At 40.7% G+C, this 24,743-nt stretch overlaps 1 protein-coding gene across 1 annotated transcript in view; it reads right to left on the bottom strand.

The window, feature by feature from the left end:
- The window catches only part of VPS13B (vacuolar protein sorting 13 homolog B), a 1,386,889-nt gene that overhangs the window by 514,397 nt on the left and 847,749 nt on the right, over nucleotides 1–24,743 (bottom strand). The window contains exons 29-30 of the mRNA XM_069731647.1: nucleotides 20,828–21,242; nucleotides 20,123–20,234 (exon numbers count right to left, since the gene is read on the bottom strand). Of these exons, the coding sequence (XP_069587748.1) occupies nucleotides 20,123–20,234; nucleotides 20,828–21,242 (527 nt within the window). The remainder of the gene's footprint in view (nucleotides 1–20,122; nucleotides 20,235–20,827; nucleotides 21,243–24,743) is intronic.

The following is a 24,743-nucleotide window of genomic DNA, read 5'->3' as shown; positions in this document are numbered from 1 at the left end:
AGAGGCTGCTCACACTGATGATCACCTTATCTGTCTAATACTAGAAATAACAGGGATGCTGAGTGTAGAAGAGGCTGCTCACACTGCTGTTCACCTTATCTGTCTGTTCTAATACTGGAGTTACCAGAGATGCTGCAGGTAGAAGAGGCTACTTACACTGCTGTTCACCTTATCTGTCTGTTCTAATACTGGAGATAACAGGGATGCTGAGGGTAGAAGAGGCTGTTCACACTGCTGTTCACCTTATCTGTCTGTTCTAATACTGGAGATACCAGGGATGCTGCGGGTAGAAGAGGCTGCTCACTCTGCTGTCCACCTAATCTGTCTGATCTAATACTGTACTGGAAATCCCTGTGATTACAAGGTAAGAAGAGGCTGCTCACAAGGCTGTTCGCCTTATCTGTCTGATCTAATACTGGAGATAGCAGGGAAGCTGCAGGTAGAAGAAGCTGCTCACACTGCTTTCCACCCTGTTTGATTTAATGTTGGAGATAGCAGGGGTGTTGATGTAAGAAGAGGCAGCTCACATTGCTGTCCACCCTGTATATCTGATCTAATACTGCAGACACTAGACATGCTGAGATAAAAAGAGGCTGCTTACAGTGCTATCCACTATGTCTGATTTAAAATCGGAGATAACAGGGGTGCCGAGATAAGATGAAGTTTCTCACAATGCTGTCCACCCTATCTGATCCTATACTGAAGATACCAGTGATGATGGTGTAAGAAGAGGCTGCTCACACTGCTGTCCGCTTTGTCTATATGATCTAATACTGGAGATACCAGGGGTATTGAGGTACAAAAACGCCACTCATACTGCTGTCCACCTTATTTGTCTGTTCTAATACTGGAGATACCAGGGATGCTGTGGATAGAAGAGGCTGCTCGCACTGCTGTCCGCCTAATCTGTCTGATCTAATACTATACTGGAAATCCAGTAAGTGATTACAAGGTAAGAAGAGGCTGCTCACACGGCTGTTCATCTTATCTGTCTGATCTAATACTGGAGATACCAGGGAAGCTGTGGGTAGAAGAAGCTGCTCACACTGCTGTCCACCCTATCTGTCTGATTTAATGTTGGAGATAGCAGGAGTGCTGAGGTAAGAAGAGACTGCTCACACTGCTGTCCACCCTATCTGATCTAATACTGGAGATACCAGGAATGCTGAGGTAACAAAAGGCTGCTCACACTGCTGTACATAACATCTTTCTGAATGTTGAGCAGCTGCTGTAACTTGGAAATAGCTAGACATTACATAGTATAGTCTATCACCAGCCGAGCTTCTTACTGCACATGTTCACATGCACCAGTTGTATTCTAGAATAGTATATAAATATACATCCTAGAAGTACAAAGGTTATTAATTTTACAGGTTTTAGTAAAGTGTGCACTACTAAAGGGTGGACAAAGCCTGAAGTCACAGCCAAGCCCACGTGCATGTAAAATTCTTGAAGTGTTATATATGGTAAGATAGCTGTGAATGATATCCTGACACAGGAGGATTTATTTCCAGTCTCAGCGCATCATTGTACGCATCTAGTGATATATAGTTATTGTACTTCTACCATTTGGCATGTAACAAAAGAAAACCATTTATTTTCTATCCAATGACTTGTGTTTTCATGAAATAAAAATTTATGGCGCTCGTAAGTTAGTGACACCACAAGTACCATGAATAGATTATTAGATGGGGTTTGTGGATTGTATTAAAATTCCATTATGACTGTAGTAACAACAACGTGATGTTAAATATTACCTGCTTTTATTGACTGGGATTTTGGCAAATGCTCCTATTCATTTTCGAAGGCCGAATACTGCCATATGTTTAAAATATGAAATTAAAATCTTGATAACGTTTCATTGCTTTCTTAAAATTGATCACTCTAGCTCATGATTTACACAACTGCCAAGAATGGCGTGTTCCAGATGGTGAGAGATGAAGAATCTGGCAGGGAGTGCTTCAACTGGGCAAAATCAGAATTTTAAATTTTTTCCTTTTGTAAATTGATTCCTTAAGGAATTAACTTGCCTGAATCCTTTAAGTTATATCCCATATCGGCTCTTATAAATTTTCTATGTGCAAAATTACCACTCATTATACACTGCAGAAATGTATATATTCAGCAATACGCTCATAAGTGAGGAGGCAATCAAACAAGGCCATAAGTTTCCTTCACAATTAAACCGTAACCGTTATTTTAATTTTATGTGTCGAAAGTAGACTTGAAATTAAGCGACTTTGCAATATATCTTATCAGAGAAATGTCTTTCTTTGTCCTCCTCGACTGATCTTTCACTTCAAATCCATAGGTAAAATCTATAGAATTTGTATTCCGGTAAGACAGATTTTCCCAATAATGAGATAGAAGATGATAGTTGTTTCTTATATAGTTCTATGAAGGGAGAATCTAGAGGCAGAAACAGACATTCTGCTGCAAATTCTACTGAAACCAGTTAGTTACAGTTCTCCATAGAACTTCATGAGCAACAACTGGCATCTCCTATCTCAGTAATGGGAAAATCTGTATTCACTACAGATAAATTTACCTGTGAACCGAGAATTTTGAGAATGAACGATCAGCTCAGGAGGACAAAGAAGCAGATTTACCGGATTAAATATATGACAAAGTTTCTTATTTTCACATATACGATTAATAAAAATAAATACAATTTACAGCAATGGTGACTCGAAGATCTATGTATAGATGCTAAGGGCTAAATCTGAATTTGAAAACTATAATGAGTTATGGTATATACAAAAAAAAAACATTTGTCACATGCAACAAAAAATATAATAGTCTGTTACTAATATAAACAAAAACAAAATTATTCTTTGCTTTTGTTTATATGGTTCTTATGTTGTCATGTGATACTAACTTTCACTTGCCCCTTTCTTCCTGCATTAGAAGTATTGGAGGACAGAGAACAGATCAGATGAACATTAGTGGATCATACAAGGTCGGTGCAGTTGGCCTTGATGGAAGTTTAGACTTGATATATGGAAATTACTCAATAGAGCTCATGCACACACCTTTTTATACCAACGTATGCCTGTTTTATACAAAAATACATGTGTGTCAAGTAAAAAAAAAATCTAATAGATTACATATTTTTATGGATTGTCAAAAGGACAGAATTTAGAAAAGAAATGCTGCGAGTGGGAGAAGAGACAAGCGGGAGCACATGATAAGTGTAGTGCCCGCCCACTGCACTTGCGGCTCACTGACACTTTTCTCTAAAACTTAAACCCACATTTCTAAAATACAGGTATGGATGTTATCAGTGTTACATAAAATTTGTATAGGTAGCAGTAGTTTTTTTTTTTTGGGGGGGGGGGGGGTGGACTGATGACAGGTTCCCTTTAAACTAACATATGGCTCTAAAATGGGTCCAGAATTCACTTTAGCTGAACAGTAACTCGAGGAGGCTTGTGGATCACAACTTATAAAACCTTTTTAAACCCAGATGCTTCTGAGGGGTTGGTGTGAAATGTAGTGTTTTTAAGCTGCAATCAATAGTTTTGCCTTATGCAATCTACTCTTGTACCTGACCAAAGCGGTGCCACGGAAAGTGGGTTTCTACATAAAAAAAAATCCACTTTAAGTAATCCGTGCGCTTATCAGTTTTGCACTTTTTAGGTTAGATAGTCTTGGGGATATCAAAAGTAAGGTCTTTACAAATGACATTTTAAGAAACTAATAGTGAAAAAAGGCTTTTTATCCAGTGTGATGACACCTTTGGCTCCCTACAAGGAGGTCAGCGTACAGCATGTTCCAGCCCTTCCACGCTGAGTCTCAGCACACACATTGCTGCTCTGTGACAGGCTCATCACAGACACTCTCCGCATTATTCTCTTACATGGTGGTTTAGGAGGAAACGGAATGTAATAACATTGCTCGGATTCTTACTATCTGGTTATTTTTGAGGGCAAGACATTCAGACAATACTTGGCAGCTACGTGGTCTAAGTCTGGCTAAAGTGAATATAAAAAAAAAGTTGGCTTACTACCTGATAATAGCAAACATATTACACAAGTTACTTATTTTCATGTGCATTATTAGTTATTGGGCCTCTCTGACCTTTCCCGGCACCTGCGCACTGCAGTACTTTGCTCTGCCCTCAACAGGGCAGATAAGAACGCCTGCGCCGGAGCCGCGGCAGGAAGACAAGAAGAGGACGTTATCGTATGAAGATGGGAGGCGCTGGACCCGGACCGAACCGCGACGCCCTTCGGACCCGAACCGGGACCGCCCCTGGGTGAGTATAATATAATCTGTTATTCTTACCTTTCACTATACATCGGGGGCTTATCTACAGCATTACAGAATGCTGTAGATAAGCCTCTGATGGCGGTGGCATTAGTTCAGATACGATTTTTAGGGTGACAGATTCCCTTTAAAATAAAAGTAAAACGGCAGTTACTCTTAACTTCAATCTAAAGTGGGAATGGTCCCCTTTACTTACAGAACCATGTATAGCTGCAAAGGTTACAAATATGGTATGGTAGCCCCTGGAGGTACTCCTGTAAACTAGTATGTAATGATGTAAAATATTAGCACAACTTGGCAGCACTGTATGGTGGCTCAGTGGTTAGTACTGTACGATGACTCAGTGGGTAGCACTGTATGGTGGCTCAGTGGTTAGTACTGTACGATGACTCAGTGGGTAGCATTGTATGGTGGCTCAGTGGTTAGTACTGTACGATGACTCAGTGGGTAGCATTGTATGGTGGCTCAGTGGTTAGTACTGTTTGATTACTCAGTAGTTAGCACTGCAAGGTGTCTCAGTGGTTATCACTGCAAAGTGACTCAGTGGTTAGCACTGTATGGTGACTCAGTGGTTAGCACTGTTGATTTGCAGAACTGGGTTCCTGGGTTGAAATCACACCAAGGACAAAATCTGCAAGGAGTTTGTATGCTCTCCCTGTGTTTGCGTGGGTTTCCTCCCACACTCCAAAGACAAACTGATAGGGGATTAGGTTTGAGAGCCCCAATGGGGACCGTGATATTATTATTATTATTATTTATTTATATAGCACCATTGATTTCATGGTGCTGTACATGAGAATGGGTTACATACAAGTTACAGATATCACATACAGTAAACAAACTAACAATGACGGACTGATACAGAGGGGCGAGGACCCTGCCCTTGCAGGCTTACATTCTACAGGATTATGGGGAAGGAGACAATAGGTAATCTGTAAATATGGATAATCCACTGGTATACTCTTGCCGGTGACTATCAATAAACAAGAAAAATGCTTGTTCATCACGTGATCAGTTCATTTGTGCAGGCTAAAATAAAACCATTGTTATTGGTAGCACACTGCCCTGTTTAAATGGCAAATATGATGTCAATAACATGATATTGATATGGTGACGGAAAGATTATATTAAGATACTTACATACTTGATAAAGACCTATCACAGGTTGAAACGTTGTCGGAATAAACTGTGTCTTTTGGAATTCATCACCCTGGATTGGACACCATTTAATCACCTTTATCCTGTTGGGTTGCTCGGAACTTGAACGAGCGTTCAACTTCGTGAGTGCTGTCAGCCTTCCCTCCTTTTCTCTGTAAAGATCATATTAGTGATCGTTCTGACCCCATCATTGTTAATCGGCCTGTAAGTGAGCGCCTAATGTTTTGTATGCAGTCTATGGCACTCATTAATGGTGCAATGACGAGAAGTGCATGGTATATAGAAATTACAAGACGATGCAGGCAGTAAAATATCAGCTATTAGCGCTTTATGTACATGATAAGCAGATCGTTGGTTAAAAAAATCAAGTTCTGCTTTCATGTAGCCTGGCTTAGAGAGTTAATGAATATGAATGCGGACAACAAGTGGGTATTAGGTTCTCTACGATTTCTCATTTCTTGTTGCTTCCTGGCCCATACGGAATCCATTTACTCCAAATGTTCTCGATGCATTTCTGCACTAGGCACCACAGACTTAGAGGCACGGATAGCTTTCTGCTAGTAATTACAAAACTGGCAAACCATTTTACAGTTTCACAAAGAATGAAACTTATTTAGCCTGTAGTGCTTATAGTGCTTATTGCTCACCAGACAGGTGCGCCTCAATCATTCTTGATTTTGGAACAACTCATTCTGCCTTCAGTGATTTATGTTTAGTGAAAGCGAGCCGGCAGAGAGAATTGGAAGAGAAGTAAAATTCAATGGAAAATTGATAAGAACAAAGGTATGGAAATACTTAAAGGGGTTGTCCAGGATTTTAGAAAAAAGTACTTTAATAGCAGCAAATGAGATATTTAAAAAAAAAATATTCATAAGTCACTTTCTAAATCCCAATCCACTTCAGCACTGATGCCCTGGTGGTCCCCGATTGTCATTGCCTACAGTATTTATGGTGCAGCGATTACATCATGAACATCGGTGAATGGCCTTAGGGGATCTCATTACGTAAAGGCAACTCAATTAAAAGGACATCAAATCTAAAACAACAGCACAGAAAAAGAACAGTCATACTTCCCACTACCTGGTCAGAATACTAATGTACTGCAAGAAACAGCAAGCCCCCATAATAAAATACAGAGGCAACACAGGTGCAAAACACTGGTTAAACAACCACTTGTACACCTGTCAATTCATGGGGGTGCCTGCCTAATATTCTAAGTGCACACGGAGAAGGCTTGTATAGGGCACCGGTCACACATATATGGAGTGCCATGCATGCCAGTATTATCAGTGAGGCTTGTGATTCCAAAAGTCAAGCGGATGAGCAGTGATTGATTGTTGCTAGAATTTCACTAAACTGACTTGCCTCTATTGGATGACAGTCAAAGGTGGACCTCCCAACTCTACCCAAATAGATAACTTCAGGAAAGCGAAGGATCTGGCCTGCCAAGATGAATCTTTCAGTCTTCCTGTAGATGACTGCAATTTTCTCCTAGATAACACAGGAGCACACGGCCAGGCTTATCATTCATGTGTATGGGGAAACCGGCAGTGATAGATGTCGGTCGTACAACAGCTTCCGAATGTGAATTAAGGCCTCTAACCTTAAATTGACGATTACATTATTTTTTTCTGTTGATCCACCTTTCTACTCTATCCTTGCTGGTCTCTCAATGAAAAATTGAGATCTTGACAATTTGATATATTCCAATAGCTTGCACAATGTCACCCCTTACCTACAAACCCCCATTCCCATGTTGTTTTCCTATTCTATCTCCCCTCTCCCTTCTCTTCCTATCCTCTTCCCAAGTTATAACTACCCAGGTCACATGACTCACTATCCAACTATTCTTATTGATTTTATTGATTGCTTTCTACACTTGTTATCCTGAAAATATGAATAAAAATAAAATTTTGAAAGAATGAATGGTTTTTCTATGGGTAAGTAGGACACTTTGGGGCTTTCTTAGAAATTCTCTGTGTTGCAGCCCGATTAACTTTCTTACAAAAACCACAAAATAAAATAATTATTTCCAAATCAGGCAATTAAAAGGAATGTGACACTTAATTAGTCATGATTAAGGGAGCCTAGTCTCCAGAAACGCGTTGAGATTCTTACCCATATGGGTGTGCTGAAGTCTGTATCCTCCATGTTTAAAGTTTGTGAATAAAGAAAACGCTTTTTTACGGACTCTGTGAAGCTGGACATTCCTTTCTTTTTTTTGACACTTAATTAGCCCCTTATGTTCTAGGACACCAACAGACACAGGCGTTGTTGTCTTACTTGGGCCAGGGAGCATCTACGTTGACAAGGGGCTAGTGGACCTCAGTGCTGAAAGTCGAATCAAGCTGAGGAGAAATTATGGATGCCAACAATGTTAGAGATGTCAAGGGGAGCTCTATGTATCAGCCACTGTTGGCACCAGATGAGCCTTTGGTGGTGGTTGTGTTGCAGCGTGGGCAGGTGTTTCTTGACAATACAGAACTGCTCTACACTATGTCAATGGTACAGTGGCAGGCCCCTACTACTTGAATAACATCATTAATAAAGTCAATGTGATTCTGCACGAACAACACAGATCTAATTTCATCTTCATGGATGACAATGCTCCAAGCTCATCAAGGTTGCATTATTCCGGAAAGGCTGCTGGAGATTGGAGAACCTTAAATGGAGTGGCCTGCACTTTCTCCAGACCTGAAGCCCATAGAAAACCTATGGGATCAGCGGAGTCACCGTGTACAGGTCCGTAACTCTGTATCCCAGAACCTCAATGACTTGAGGGCCGCCCATCAATGCCATGCTTCAGCAGACAACAACTTGACTTGATGATACGTCATTGTCAACCTTTAATTGATACTCAAGGCCACAGGACACGTTATTAAAACATTGACTTTTTTGGGGGGATATAACCACCACTGTTGTTGACTTTTGTGTTAAACTGATTGAGAGGAGAAAATCACCATTGCATGCTTCTACTTAAATACCCTAGTTTAATGATAAACTATCACTGTAGAGTGAACTATTTACGTTTTCCCTTAAATATCACCAGAAAGCCAAATTGTCCTAACTTTTTGAGAGTAGTATATATACATACATATATATTATTTAAAAAAAATATCTGCACATTTTGTAATTTACTTTAACTTTCCAGACAACTTCTTTAACCACATCTCTCTGATCATTAACTGAAAACCTGGTAAGAATCCAAACAATATGGAACACAGAAAAAAAAAACGTAGAGCTCTTGACAGACACACAATGATACTTTTAGGCCCTTCCTAGTCTCTTAAATACAAGGTATAATACGGCAGAAAATAAGAGGCGAAAGAATGAAAACCTCTCTAATAGTCTTCAATAATGGAAGTCTAGTGTGTCTCCAACACTTGGACAGAGCTTTCAATCAACTTACATATAGTTCTCTTCAAACTCCAGAGGCGACTGAGGAAAAACTCAACCAGATTCTTTTTGAAGTTAAGCTAAAGCCATTAAACCGTTAGCCCCGGGCAATAACTCACGGATCTCATCAGCTCGGCCTTTGAACTTGACTGTTGCTGCCACAGTGTTGGTGTAACGTTGTGTTACTGGCACTTGCCACCTCCATAAAAAGACGGTATTGTGAATTTTCTTCTTTCGCTCACGATACTTGATACAGGAAGTGAAAAGATTGTCATGTATGAGAATGTGAATTGTTTATACTCCGAAAAGTATTTCATTTTAACAACATCTGTTGAAGTTCAGTAGGAAGCACTTTAAGAGCACGAATGCTGCCACATCTGAGGAGCAGACTGGCTTTTACCAGGAATGACTGGATTACACAGCTGACTTTTCTCTGTGACTTTTCTCACTTGGTACCACTTACATGCGCGCTTTCAAGTCTGGCGATGGTGCCAATTCCATTCAATGTCATGTATTATTTCATTGAGAACTTGATTACCTCTATTTGCCAGCCTCTCTGCCCTTGTGATCAACATGGTTTACATCAGGAGGTGACAAAAACCAGAACACAGTATTTCACAGAAAATCAGTAAACTGTGATTTTTCCTTTAGAACTTAGATTTTTTTCCAGCTTTGATCCAAAGTAGCATCAACAGTCCTGTGCTTCAGATGCTAATGTTTAAAGTAAAATATATACCGTATATATATATTTTTTCATTCAATAAAACTAAAAAGGCCCTAACCATAACAAGGTGTTGCTGTCAAGTCCTTTGTTTGAAGTACAATCCTATAGGAAGTAACGCTATCACGCAGATTTACACAAGACAATTATGACAAAACGAACCATTTACACCTGATGATTTTTGGGTCACGTCGCTCTACGTCTGTTCACAGTAATTATACTGGAGATCTACACCATGTTCCAAATTATTATGCAAATAACATTTGAAAAAAATTACATTTTATTATGCAAACCTCCCAATGATAACAGTATAATATCCAAAATGAATAAAAACTCAAAATGCACTGTTCCAAATGACTAGCCACAGTAGAATTTCTAAACATTTGATATGTTTTAAAGAACTGAAAATGCTCATTTGTGGAATTTGCAGCATTAGGAGGTAACATTCACTGAGCAAAAAAGCTATTTAACTTCAAAACATCCTAACAGGCCAAGATACATGTTAACATAGGAACCCTTCTTTGATATCACCTTCACAATTCTTGCGTCCATTGAACTTGTGAGTTTTGGAGAGTTTCTGCTTGTATTTCTTTGCATGAAGTCAGAATCGCCTCCCAGAGTTGCTGTTTTGATGTGAACTGCCTCCCACCCTCATAGATCTTTTGCTTGATGATACTCCAAAGGTTCGCTATAGGGTTAAGGTCAGGGGAAGATGGTGGCCACACCATGAGTTTATCTCCTTTTATGCCCATAGCAGCCAATGACTCAGAGGTATGTCATGCATGAAGATGATTTTGCTCCTGAAGGCACATTTTAGACCATGGAAGAAAGTTGTCAGTCAGAAACACTATATACTTTGCAGAAGTCATTTTCACACCATCAGGAACCTTAAAGGGCCCTACCAACTGTTTCCCCATGATTCCGGCCCAAAACATGACTCCCCCACCTCTTTGCTGACGTCGCAGCCTTGTTGGGACATGGTGGCCATCCACCAACCATCCACTACTCCATCCATCTGGACCATCCAGGGTTGCTTGACACTCATCAATAAACAAGACTGTTTGAAAATTAGCCGTCATGCATGTCTTGGCCCACTGCAACCGTTTCTGCTTGTGAACACTGTTTAGGGGTGGCAGAATAGTAGGTTTATGCACCACAGCAAGCCTTTGAAGGATCCTACACCTTTAAGGCCCCGTCACACATAGCGAGATCGCTAGCGAGATCGCTGCTGAGTCACAAGTTTTGTGACGCAACAGCGATCTCAGTAGCGATCTCGCAATGTGTGACACGTACCAGCGATCAGGCCCCTGCTGTGAGATCGCTGGTCGTGTCGGAATGGCCTGGGCCATTTTTTGATCGTTGAGGTCCCGCTGACATCGCTGAATCGGCGTGTGTGACGCCGATTCAGCGATGTCTTCGCTGGTAACCAGGGTAAACATCGGGTAACTAAGCGCAGGGCCGCGCTTAGTAACCCGATGTTTACCCTGGTTACCATCCTAAAAGTAAAAAAACAAACGCTACATACTTACCTATCGCTGTCTGTCCTCGGCGCTCTGCTTCTCTGGTCTGGCTGTGAGCGCCGGTCAGCCGGAAAGCAGAGCGGTGACGTCACCTCCTTGCTTTCCGGCTGCCTGCCGCTCACAGCCAGACCAGAGAAGCAGAGCACCGAGGACAGAGCGATAGGTAAGTATGTAGCGTTTGTTTTTTTTTTACTTTAACGATGGTAACCAGGGTAAACATCGGGTTACTAAGCGCGGCCCTGCGCTTAGTTACCCGATGTTTACCCTGGTTACCGGGGACCTCGGGATCGTTGGTCGCTGGAGAGCTGTCTGTGTGACAGCTCTCCAGCGACCAAACAGCGACGCTGCAGCGATCCGGATCGTTGTCGGTATCGCTGCAGCGTCGCTATGTGTGACGGGGCCTTTAGGTTCGAGGGACTCCAGAGGCACCAGCAGCTTCAAATGTCTGTTTGCTGGTTTGTAATGGCTTTTTAGCAGCTGCTCTCCTAATCCGATGAACTTGCCTGGCAGAAACCTTCCTCATTATGCCTTTATCAGCACGAACACGTCCGTGCTCAGATTCAGCCACAAATCTCTTAACAGTACGATGATTACACTTAAGTTTTCGGGAAACATCTAATGTTTTCATCCCTTGACAAAGGCATTGCACTATTTGATGCTTTTCAGCAGCAGAGAGATTGTTTTTCTTTCCCATGTAACTTGAAAACTGTAGCCTGCTTAAAGGGAACCTGTCACCCCGTTTTTTGAGATTGAGCTATAAATACTGTTAAATAGGGCCTGCGCTGTGTGTTCCTATAGTGTATGTAGTGTACCCCGATTCCCTATGTATGCTGAGAAATAACTTACCAAAGTCGCCGTTTTCGCCTGTCAATCAGGCTGGTCAGGTCGGGAGGGCGTGGTGACATCGGTGGTTCTTCCTCAGCTTTACGTTGGTGGCGTAGTGGCGTAGTGGTGAACAAGCAGCGCGCGATCTGCGCTGTAATCCCTTGCATCGGTGGGGGCGGCCATCTTCCTGGGGCCGCGCGTGCGCAGATCGAGTGCTCTGCTGCACGGGGCTTCAGGAAAATGGCCGCGGGATGCCGCGCGTGCGCATTAGAGATCGCGGCGGCCATTTTCCCAAAGCCGAGTTTGCATCTCGGCTTTGGGAAAATGGCCGCCGCGATCTCTAATGCGCACGCGCGGCATCCCGCGGCCATTTTCCTGAAGCCCCGTGCAGCAGAGCACTCGATCTGCGCACGCGCGGCCCCAGGAAGATGGCCGCCCCCACCGATGCAAGGGATTACAGCGCAGATCGCGCGCTGCTTGTTCACCACTACGCCACCAACGTAAAGCTGAGGAAGAACCACCGATGTCACCACGCCCTCCCGACCTGACCAGCCTGATTGACAGGCGAAAACGGCGACTTTGGTAAGTTATTTCTCAGCATACATGGGGAATTGGGGTACACTACATACACTATAGGAACACACAGCGCAGGCCCTATTTAACAGTATTTATAGCTCAATCTCAAAAAACGGGGTGACAGGTTCCCTTTAATAATGTGAAACATAATTTTTAAGTAGTTTTCCTTTAATTAGAATCACCTGGAAAACTACCGTAATTATCACGTGTTTAAGATTGATTTCAGTGATCCATTGAGCCCTGAGACACAATACAATTACATTTATTTGAAAAAAAAACAAACAATTAAATCTTTAGAACACTTAAATCCAATTTGCATGAAATTTGGAACACGGTGTAGATGACATAGTGATTATCAGGGTCGGAGAAGTGCCAGGCACAATGAATCTAGAAATTTAGTAATGGCACCAAGCTTTTTAGGCTCTATTAGTACACAAAATTAGAAAAAAATAAAAACACAAATTTGTTTTCCCTTACAATATGGTACATTATAAAAAACAAAAACAAACAAACAAGCCTTCACTGGTAACATTCTGAAAAAAGTTCTCATTATTTATCCCAAATGGTGCATGCTAAAAAAAACCACTAAACAACCTAAATTTTTGTTATTTGTGCAACCTGCGTCTAAAAAAAATATAATTATCAAAAGGCCATGCGTACCCTAAAATAAGGCAAAACAATAATGTCAGTGTCTGCCTCAGGCTCCTCACTTCCACTTTACATAGAATCTTATGAGCACCAACTGTCATCTATCTCCGTAATGTGAACAACGGTCTTCACTAAATATAGATTTTTATGATAAATGTTGTTTGTTCTTTTGCTCTATGATTTAACCTTGGCATGTTGCATAATCTTCAATAAAACAATTTTTTTTAAAAAATACAGAGGTTTTAACTATGAATTTGAGAGTGAAAGATCAGTCCAGAGGAAGTAAGAAGCACATTTCTCCAATAAGATATATTACAGAATTGATTATTTTCATGTGAACTATTGATTTATGAAATAAGAATTAAAGTGGTGGTGACTCTCTTGATAAATAAAAAAACATGTTTATATACTAATGTCAAAAATAATTTTTTTTTTAAGTTTTAAAAAACGGTGACAAAAACAAATTAATTTACAAAATTGTTTTATATTTTTTTTAAGCTTAAAAAAAATATACAAATTTGATATTGCTGTAAACATACTGACCCAAAGATATATTATCATGTTTATAAAAAAACAATTAAAACTTATTAAAAAACGGTAGTTAATTGCCATCCTCTACGACTACAAAAAAAAATTAAAAATAAAAATGAATTAACATCACACAGCACATTCGATGTACCCAAAATGGTGACATTAAAAAATTATCAATGGCAGCATAAAAAAAAAAAAGCTTTAACTCTTGGAAGGCATGATGAGATTAAATAATTGCATGGACATTAAAGCTTGTTAACGGTGTCTGATATGAGAGTACTTCTTTAAGATTGGTATAGAAAGCCATATTTTTATATACCATATTACAGCAGAGTGTGAAGTGGCTGCAAGGAGTTTTGACCACAAAAAAAGTGCATTCTCAGCTCACCCATCAATAATAACTGCTGCCGAACCAATATTTCAAGACGGGGTGCACATTAAAAAAAAAAAATAAAATCTCCATGCTAGAATCTCGCAAGATTAGCAATTGTATCCAGCAACGCGTCAGTAGAATGTGAAGGGGATAAAAAGATTCTTCATTTAAAATAGTTAAAAATGCGTATGCCAGTCTCCTGGGTTTCAATGACTTCTTAAAGGGACTCTGTCACCTGAATTGGCGGGCTATGTAAATGTCCTGTGTCCGGTCCGATGGGCGGTGTTTCTTCTTTTTGCCTCCAACCCATCCTTCCCCTCTGTCCGCAATATTTTCCAGAATTGGAGTAGGTGTGCAATGCAATCTTGTCTCACGCATGCGCAGTATGCTTTGCCCATCTGCGGACAAAGCCGAAAAGCATTACTGCGCATGCACCTGTGCACTATGTCCAGGGAACACAGAGAAATACTTCCGGAACATAGTGTGTCGGCGCATGCGCAGTAATGCTTTTCGGCAAAGCATACTGTGCGTGCGCAAGACAAGATTGCATTGCACATGCGCGAACTATGGAGGACAGCTACTCCAATTCCGGAAAATATTGCGGACAGCAGAGAAGGATGGGGTGCAGGCAAAAAGAAGAAACACCGCCCATTGGACCGAAAACAGGGCATTTACATAGCCCTCCAAATTCAGGTGACAGAGTCCCTTTAAGTTTCTAACCATGTTAAATAAGGAATAACTTTTTATTTATATTTTGTTTTGTTGACATGTTGCCGGATACAATTTTTTAATATTGTGGCTTCAAATAGACTATGAGAATTTTTGGCTTCAGAAGTTGGATGGTTCTCAAGCTGAGATCTTAAAGGGAAGGTGCCACCAGTTTTCATGTATTTTTTTTTTGTTTTGTGAAATTAAGCTTAAAATAGTAATTAAAATGTATTAACCCCTTAGTGACAGAGCCAATTTGGTACTTAATGACCGGGCCAATTTTTGCAATTCTGACCACTGTCACTTTATGAGGTTATAACTCTGGAACGCTTCAATGGATCCCGCTGATTCTGAGAATGTTTTTTCGTGACATATTGTACTTCATGTTAGTGGTAACATTTCTTCGATATTACTTGCGATTATTTATGAAAAAAAAGGAAATATGGCGAAAATTTTTAAAATTTTGCAATTTTCAAACTTTGTATTTTTATGCCCTTAAATCAGAGAGATATGTCACGAAAAATAGTTAATAAATAACATTTCCCACATGTCTACTTTACATCAGCACAATTTTGGAAACAAAATTTTTTTTTGTTAGGGAGTTATAAGGGTTAAAAGTTGACCAGCAATTTCTCATTTTTACAACACCATTTTTTTTTAGGGACCACATCACATTTGAAGTCATTTTGAGGGGTCTATATGATAGAAAATAATGAAGTGTGACACCATTCTAAAAACTACACCCCTCAAGGTTCTCAAAACCACATTAAAGAAGTTTATTAACCCTTTACGTGCTTCACAGGAACTGAAACAATGTGGAAGGAAAAAATGAACATTTAACTTTTTTTTGCAAACATCTTAATTCAGAACCATTTTTTTTTATTTTCACAAGCGTAAAAACAGAAATGTAACCATAAATTTTGTTATGCAATTTCTCCTGAATACGCCAATACACCATATGTGGGGGTAAACCACTTTTTGGGCGCACCGCAGAACTTAGAAGCGAAGGAGCGCCGTTTGACTTTTTCAATGCAGAATTGGCTGGAATTGAGATCGGACACCATGTCACGTTTAGAGAGCCCCTGATGTGCCTAAACAGTGGAAACCCCCCACAAGTGACACCATTTTGGAAACTAGACCCCTTAAGGAACTTATCTAGATGTGTGGTGAGCACTTTGAACCCCCATGTGCTTCATAGAAGTTTATAATGTAGAGCCGTGAAAAAAAAAATCGCATTTTTTCTACAAAAATGATCTTTTTGCCCACAAATTTTTATTTTCACAAGGGTAACAGGAGAAATTAGACCACAAAAGTTGTTGTGCAATTTCTCCTGAGTACGCTGATACCCAATATGTGGGGGTAAACCACTGTTTGGGTGCACCGCAGAGCTTGGAAGAGAAGGAGTGCCGTTTTACTTTTTCAATGTAGAATTGGCTGGAATTGAGATTGGACGCCATGTCGCGTTTGGAGAGCCCCTGATGTGCCTAAACAGTAGAAATCCCCCACAAGTGACCCCATTTTGGAAACTAGACCCCCCATGGAACTTATCTAGATGTGTGCTGAGAACTTTGAATGCCCAAGTGCTTCACAGAAGTTTAAAATTCAGAGTCGTGAAAATAAAAAATATTTTTTTTTCCACAAAAAAGATTTTTTAGCCCCAAGTTTTTATTTTTACAATGGTAACAAGAGAAATTGGACCCCAAAAGTTGTTGTCCAATTTGTCCTGAGTATGCTGGTACCACATATGTGGGGGTAAACCACTGTTTGGGCGCACGGCAGAGCTCGGAAGGAAGGAGCGCCGTTTTGGAATGCAGACTTTGATAGATTGGTCTGCGGGCATTATGTTGCGTTTGCAGAGCCCCTGATGTACCTAACCAGTAGAAACCCTCCACAAGTGACCCCATTTTGGAAACTAGACCCCCCAAGGAACTTATCTAGATGTGTGGTGAGAACTTTGAATGCCCAAGTGCTTCACAGAAGTTTAGAATGCAGAGTCGTGAAAATAAAAAAATATTTTTTTTTTCACAAAAAAGATATTGTAGCCCCCAAGTTTTTATTTTCACAAGGGTAACAGGAGAAATTGGACCACTAAAGTTGTTGTCCAATTTATCCTGAGTATGCTGATGCCCCATATGTGGGGGTAAACCACTGTTTGGGCGCACGGCAGAGCTTGGAAGGGAAGGAGCGCCTTTTTGGAATGCAGACTTTGATAGAATGGTCTGTGGGCATTATGTTGCGATTGCAGAGCCCCTGATGTACCTAAACTGTAGTAACCCCCCACAAGTGACCCCATTTTGGAAACTAGACCCCCCAAGGAACTTATCTAGATGTGTGGTGAGAACTTTGAATGCCCAAGTGCTTCACAGAAGTTTAGAATGCAAAGTCGTGAAAATAAAAAATATTTTTTTTTCACAAAAAAGATATTGTAGCCCCCAAGTTTTTATTTTCACAAGGGTAACAGGAGAAATTGGACCACTAAAGTTGTTGTCCAATTTATCCTGAGTATGCTGATGCCCTATATGTGGGTGTGTAAACCACTGTTTGGGCGCACGGCAGAGCTCGGAAGGGAAGGAGTGCCGTTTTGGAATGCAGACTTAGATAGAATGGTCTGTGGGCGTTATGTTGCGTTTGCAGAGCCCCTGATGTACCTAAACAGTAGTAACCCCCCACAAGTGACCCCGTTTTGGAAACTAGACCCCCCAAGGAACTTATATAGATGTGTGGTGAGAACTTTGAATGCCCAAGTGCTTCACAGAAGTTTATAATGCAGAGTCATAAAAAAATATATATATATATTTTTCCACAAAAAGGATTTTGTAGCCCCCAAGTTTCTATTTTCACAAGGGTAACAAGAGAAATTGGACCCCAGAAGTTATTGTCCAATTTATCCCGAGTATGCTGATGCCAAATATGTGGGGGTAACCCACTGTTTGGGCGCACGGCAGAGCTCAGAAGGGAGGGAGCACCATTTGACTTTTTGAGCGCAAAATTGGCTGTCGTGTTTGGAGACCCCCTGATGTACCTAAACAGTGGAAACCCCCCAATTCTAGCTCCAACCCAACTCCAACACACCCCTAACCCTAATCCCAACCCGATCCATAATCCTAATCACTAACTCTAACGATAATCACAACCCTTACCCCAAAACAACCCTAATGTCAACCCTAACCATAACCCTAATCAAAACCCTAAATCCAACACACCCCTAATCCTAATCTCAACACTAACCTCAAACCTAACCCTAATCCCAATACACCCCTAATCACAACCCTAACCTTAACCCTAATCCCAAACCTAACCCTAATCCCAAGCGTAACCCTAATGCCAACCCTAACACCAACCCTAATCCAAACCCTAACCCTAATCCCAACTCTAACCCTAACTTTAGCCCCAACCCTAACCCTAGCCCTAAGGCTACTTTCACACTTGCGTCGTTTGGCCTCCGTCGCAATCCGTCATTTTGGACAAGAAACGGATCCTGCAAATGTGCCCGCAGGATGCGTTTTTTGCCCATAGACTTGTATTGCCGACGGATCGTGACGGATGGCCACACGTCGCGTCCGTAGTGCACTGGATCAGTGTTTTGGCGGACCGTCAGCACAAAAAAAGCTCAATGTAACGTTTTTTTGTACGTCGCATCCGCCATTTCTGACCGCGCATGCGTGGCCGTAACTCCGCCCCCTCCTCCCCAGGACATAGATTGGGCAGCGGATGCGTTGAAAAACTACATCCGCTGCCCACGTTGTGCACAATTTTCACAACGTGCGTCGGAGAAAATCCGACTCTGGGGGGCGCTATTTACTTGTTCCACAGCGCCCGCCGTTAATTAACGGCGCTGTGGTTTAAGTACCCTTAGCGGCCGCCGTTAAAAGGCGTATCGGCGGTCGCTAAGGGGTTAATGCAATGTTTGCACTGTTTGCAAACATTTCTATATGAAAAATATTATATATTTTTCTACAAATATACATATTTACCACTAGGGGGAGCATTTTCCATTGCAATGTTACAGATAGGGTCAGCGCCGGTCTATTATCTCCTATGCCCATGGGGTGCCGTAATCTGACACTGATAGTGCCCTGCTACTGCTGCAAAACCAAGATGTCAGCCCCCAGTGCATTCTTTAAACTCATATAACACATGAAATCTGTTTCACATGCATTTCAAACTTGCTTATAGCAGCATGTTATGCTTCATTACAGTGATTTATTAATGACCTACAAACGCGGTACCTTCCCTTTAAAGACTCCACCACCACAGAGATCTCAGCTTATGGACTGCACTGGTAAAGTAAATTTGCACTGGGCACACAGGGGTTTTGCACTGAAATTCAACATTTCATGTAGCAACATAAATGGATTTTGCACTGAAAACTTCCTGACATTACATAAGACGTTCAAAATGAAATGCAGTCAACTATTAACATCATATAAATAAAGTTAATATGGTTGAAAAAAACAAAAAAAAAAAACAAATGTCAATCAAGTTCAATCGAGAGATTGGGAAGGACAAGAGATGGGACATAAACACAACCAAAATGTAACATACAATACAGGAAAAGCTAATTTTTCCCTACTGACCCCAACTGTCGATCCACAAGACCAAAGATTCTAAAAAGAAATTTACACATTTACAGAATAAATTCTGGTATTTTCTTCTAAATAAAAAAAAAAAAACATCAAGCCTTTTTTTAAAACCATTGACAGCTCCTGAGGTCGGGAATTCCACCAGCTTTTCTGGTAAAGAAGTCTTGTCTCCTCTGGAGATTCAACCTTTTCTTGTTTTTTTTTTGGGGGGGAGGGGGGAGGATTTTACACGGAGCAGCTTTTTACCATATATTTTGTATGGTCCAGTTATATACTTGTACAAATGAATCATACCCCCCTTAGACATCTATCCTTGAGACTACATTTAATTCTCTCTATCTTCCCTTATAACCAGGATCCTCTAATGCCCTTACCGGTTTTGTACCTCTCCTTTGTACCTTTGATAACTCCAGGGCTCGCTTTCTATGAACTGCCTAGAACTGAACTGCATATTATGGATTGGGTCGACCTAATTCTTTGGAAAGTGGTAGTGTTACGTCCCTGTCCAGTGAGTCCATGCCTTCTATTAATACATGAGAATATCCTGCTGGCCATAAAAACCACTGATTGATGACTTGGTTCACAGTGTTCACATAAGAAAGATGCAACTTTCAAATTATTTTATATGGATAGTCCCTTTAAGTGTTTCTGTTTTGTTACATTTTGAAAATGGAAAATGTAATGAAGTGATATTTCAATTAAAATTATCCGATTTAAAAAAAAACCAACAACTCTGATTGGCATTGCATGCATGTACATCCAGAACATCGATAAAGTGCTATTTTTTTATGAAATGTGCTTAATCTTCACTTACTGATAAATATCCTTTCGTAAGACACTCCGACTAAGAGGGTTGTCTGCTTGTGGAGCCATGGACACAGAGGCGATCTTTAACACCAGAGTATCTTCACTGATATTCTGATTTGCTGATGGTCAGAACAAAAACATGTAAAAAAAAAACATATTCCACTTAAGGGGATGTCCTACATCACAAACAAAATAAGATATTTCTAATAACAAACATCAAATGGGCACTCAAATATGGTGCAGGGTCTTGCCGAATAGGGTGAAAAAATGTTTGTTTCCCTCTACAGTATGTAATTTTTATCATCTTTGGCCCAATTCTTTTCCCAAATTCCTTTGGTATAGGAAATCTTCAACAGTATCTCATTTATTTAAAAGCAATGTGAATTGGACTGTCTAGAGATGTGTTCAGCCTTACAAATTATTACATTTGGTTTTAGACCACAAACTCACATGACAACTATTAGGTGGCCACAAGGCCCTGATAAATCAAGACCAACGATATTCTCGCCACTCTTGATGAGTGGGAGTCAGACCCTCCTGGTTCACTAAGAGGCGCAAGCCTCTTAATGAATCACTAGCCACAAGAAAAGGTAAGAAATAACACATCTGTAGATCTTCATAGAAGCCATGAGGATTGCGATTATGAAAAATATACCTATGTTTACTGAAAACCACCAGCAAGACTAAGAATCGATGAAGCCCTGATACCCACCTCCTATATGCAGCTGCGTTTCTTCAGCCTTAGGGATAAAGACTCTAATGACGCCGGTATTGATGTAAATAAGAGGCAGATTGCGTGAAGTCAATGTGTGTGATCTCATGGGTTGTCCAGGAGATTTGTGTTTTTCTTTTTTTCTTTGTGGTCTACTGCCATCAAAAATAGTTGAAATTGCATGAAGCAAAGGGAAGAAGAGCACAACATCAAAAGCTTGTGCCGAAATTAGGATCTCATGAAGAAAGTGAGGGGAACTGTCTGCGGAACCCTCAGAAAGTTTTTGAAAGCTCCTAGAACTTCTTTCATTTCTGGTGGTCAACTTGTGGCGGACATTTCTGGTCACCGCTTTGGTGTAAGTTAGGGACAGGAATCCATGCTGTTGATGAGAACTCTCTAAAAGCTTTGCTGTAGTCTGTGATAAAGAGGAAAAACAGCTAGACAGTTAAAGGACAGGAAAAAAAATGTTGTAAATCAATGCAAAACGAATATTACTAGAGAAAATGATCCGGAATGAACAATACAGTGACATGTTTTTCCATTTCTAAATAGTGGATGAATAATTAAACACTTTAGGATCTGATATAAATTAAACATATCAGTGTAGTGCAAAGACAAGACCATTACTGCTCTTCTGCTTAACTATAGGTCAAGTGGCCAGAATTATTAGCAGAAGCTGCCAAAAAGGATAGATGGTCTGTCTAAAAAGGAAAATGGACTTATATTTTCAGTTTTGTCCAAGATCACAAAGTCTTTACAGCTTGTTCACATGGGACACATTTAAAGCTGATTTTCCATTAAAAAAATACATTGCGTTTTACAGTACAAGAGTAGTGTGTGAGATCGGACATCCAAAGCAAGTCAATTTATGCCGCACATATTAAAAGGGTTGTCCAATACTTGGAACAAAAGCCCTCATTTCCACCAAATTGCTGTGACTTGTCTGAAGGTGGGGAGAGTGGAGCGGCCTCTGACTGGCCACAGGGATCACGTGACAATGTCAGGCGATCCCTGGGGAGCCAGTGCTCATATTGCGTCAGCACCAGAGGTGAATCTAAGTGCTATTATTTTCCAATGGTGATGTTGGTGAGAAATCTGCAGCGCTTGTGTAACTGTAACCAAAGCTTTATCAGCACAGTTTAGGGCAGGTATTGCAATTGTGAATTTTGGCACTTAAAAACATATAACGCACTGGCCCTCTACACTGGACATTGTACAAATTGACTAATTTATTCTCCAAATACGCTTTGAGTCTATTGTGAGAAAAGTGCAACTAATAGGTTTGTTGTTGCGGTGATTGAATTTGCTGTGGAATTTTGGCAGTAAATATATCGCATGTGAACATAGAAGATATTTTAATTGTAGCATGTACTTATACTACAGATAAGGAGTCTCAGACATCAACATGGTCTGTCCATTGTGGTCTGTCTTGTTAGGCCTCAAAGTTTGAGAAACCCTGATCTAGAAAGAAAGTCTCTTATAATCTATGGAAATAAAGGATTTAAATTTTTAGAGGTGGACAACAGGAGTCTTACGTTCATCACAGGTATATATATATATATATACAGTGGGGCATACAAGTATTTAGTCAGTCAGCAATAGTGCAAGTTCCACCACTTAAAAAGATGATGTAATTTACATCATAGGTAGACCTCAACTATGGGAGACAAACTGAGAAAAAAAAATCCAGAAAATCAAATTGTCTGTTTTTTATCATTTTTTTTTGCATATTATGGTGGAAAATAAGTATTTGGTCAGAAACAAATAATCAAGATTTCTGGCTCTCACAGACCTGTAACTTCTTCTTTAAGAGTCTCCTCTTTCCTCCACTCATTACCTGTAGTTATGGTTTAAACTTGTTATCAGTATAAAAAGACACCTGTGCACACCCTCAAACAGTCTGACTCCAAACTCCACTATGGTGAAGACCAAAGAGCTGTCAAAGGACACCAGAAACAAAATTGTAGCCCTGCACCAGGCTGGGAAGACTGAATCTGCAATAGCCAACCAGCTTGGAGTGAAGAAATCAACAGTGGGAACAATAATTAGAAAATGGAAGACATACAAGACCACTGATAATCTCCCTCGATCTGGGGCTCCACGCAAAATCCCACCCCGTGGGGTCAGAATGATCACAATAACGGTGAGCAAAAATCCCAGAACCACGCGGGGGGACCTAGTGAATGAACTGCAGAAAGCTGGGACCAATGTAACAAGGCCTACCATAAGTAACACACTACGCCACCATGGACTCAGATCCTGCAGTGCCAGACGTGTCCCACTGCTTAAGCCAGTACATGTCCGGGCCCGTCTGAAGTTTGCTAGAGAGCATTTGGATGATCCAGAGGAGTTTTGGGAAAATGTCCTATGGTCTGATGAAACCAAACTGGAACTGTTTGGTAGAAAGCCAACTTGTCGTGTTTGGAGGAAAAAGAATACTGAGTTGCATCCAAACACCATACCTACTGGAAAGCATGGTGGTGGAAACATCATGCTTTGGGGCTGTTTCTCTGCAAAGGGGCCAGGATGACTGATCCGGGTACATGAAAGCATGAATGGGGCCATGTATCGTGAGATTTTGAGTGCAAACCTCTTTCCATCAGCAAGGGCATTGAAGATGAAACGTGGCTGGGTCTTTCAACATGACAATGATCCAAAGCACACCGCCAGGGCAACGAAGGAGTGGCTTCGTAAGAAGCATTTCAAGGTCCTGGAGTGGCCTAGCCAGTCTCCAGATCTCAACCCTATAGAAAACCTTTGGAGGGAGTTGAAAGTCCGTGTTGCCAAGCGAAAAGCCAAAAACATCACTGCTCTAGAGGAGATCTGCATGGAGGAATGGGCCAACATACCAACAACAGTGTGTGGCAACCTTGTGAAGACTTATAGAAAACGTTTGACCTCTGTCATTGCCATCAAAGGATATAGTACAAAGTATTGAGATGAAATTTTGTTTCTGACCAAATACTTATTTTCCACCATAATATGCAAATAAAATGTTAAAAAAAACAGACAATGTGATTTTCTGGATTTTTTTTTCTCAGTTTGTCTCCCATAGTTGAGGTCTACCTATGATGTAAATTACAGACGCCTCTCATCTTTTTAAGTGGTGGAACTTGCACTATTGCTGACTGACTAAATACTTTTTTGCCCCACTGTATATATTGGAGGTGCAGAGGATGACTTAGAGATGTGAATTATTTAAATCACAGGGGGCAGGGCCGACGTTAGGAGGCTACACTGGACTACTGCCTAGCACACACCCCCTCAAGGACCCCCCAATGTTTATAGCAGAAACTACATTGATAATAGCAGTTTTGCATTATCAATGTAGTTTCCAATGAGGAGAGTGATTCAGGACCCTAAGTGAAATCACTGTCATATGACCATGATGTTACCACAGGACCCGCATCCTGAAGGAATAGTTTCTTTAAGTATGTATGTGCTCTGTGCATATATGTCTGTCTGTAGGTATGTGTTCTGTGTATATGTGTCTGCATGTATGTTCTCTCAGTGTATACATGAGTCTGTATGTATGGACTTTGTGTATAAAGGTGTCTGATTGCATGTATGTGCTCCGTGTACACATGTTTCTGTATGTATATGCTCTGGGTATACATGCATATTTATATGTGTTCTATATGCTCTGGGGAGATGTAGAACAATAATATAGGGTACATAGCCAATAAAACCTTTCATCATTGAATAGGTGTTTTACTCAATTGCACTAAAAAAAACACTACATTTTCTAGGGGGCGTACTTTTGAATTAACTATGTATAGAGAATAAGGTTGTGTGGTTCCCTGGTCCTACACCTGTAATCCTTACACAGGGGCGTAGCTATAAGGAACGCAAAGTTATCAGTGACATCTCGCCCTGGTATATACATTCAAAATAGCATATGATAGGTGAGAGCGCT

The sequence above is a fragment of the Ranitomeya imitator genome, chromosome 6 (genome assembly GCF_032444005.1).
Source record: "Ranitomeya imitator isolate aRanImi1 chromosome 6, aRanImi1.pri, whole genome shotgun sequence".
Taxonomy (NCBI): Eukaryota; Metazoa; Chordata; class Amphibia; order Anura; family Dendrobatidae; genus Ranitomeya; species Ranitomeya imitator.
The sequence above is the reverse complement of the archived record's forward strand: the minus strand, read 5'-3'. Positions and strand labels throughout refer to the sequence as shown.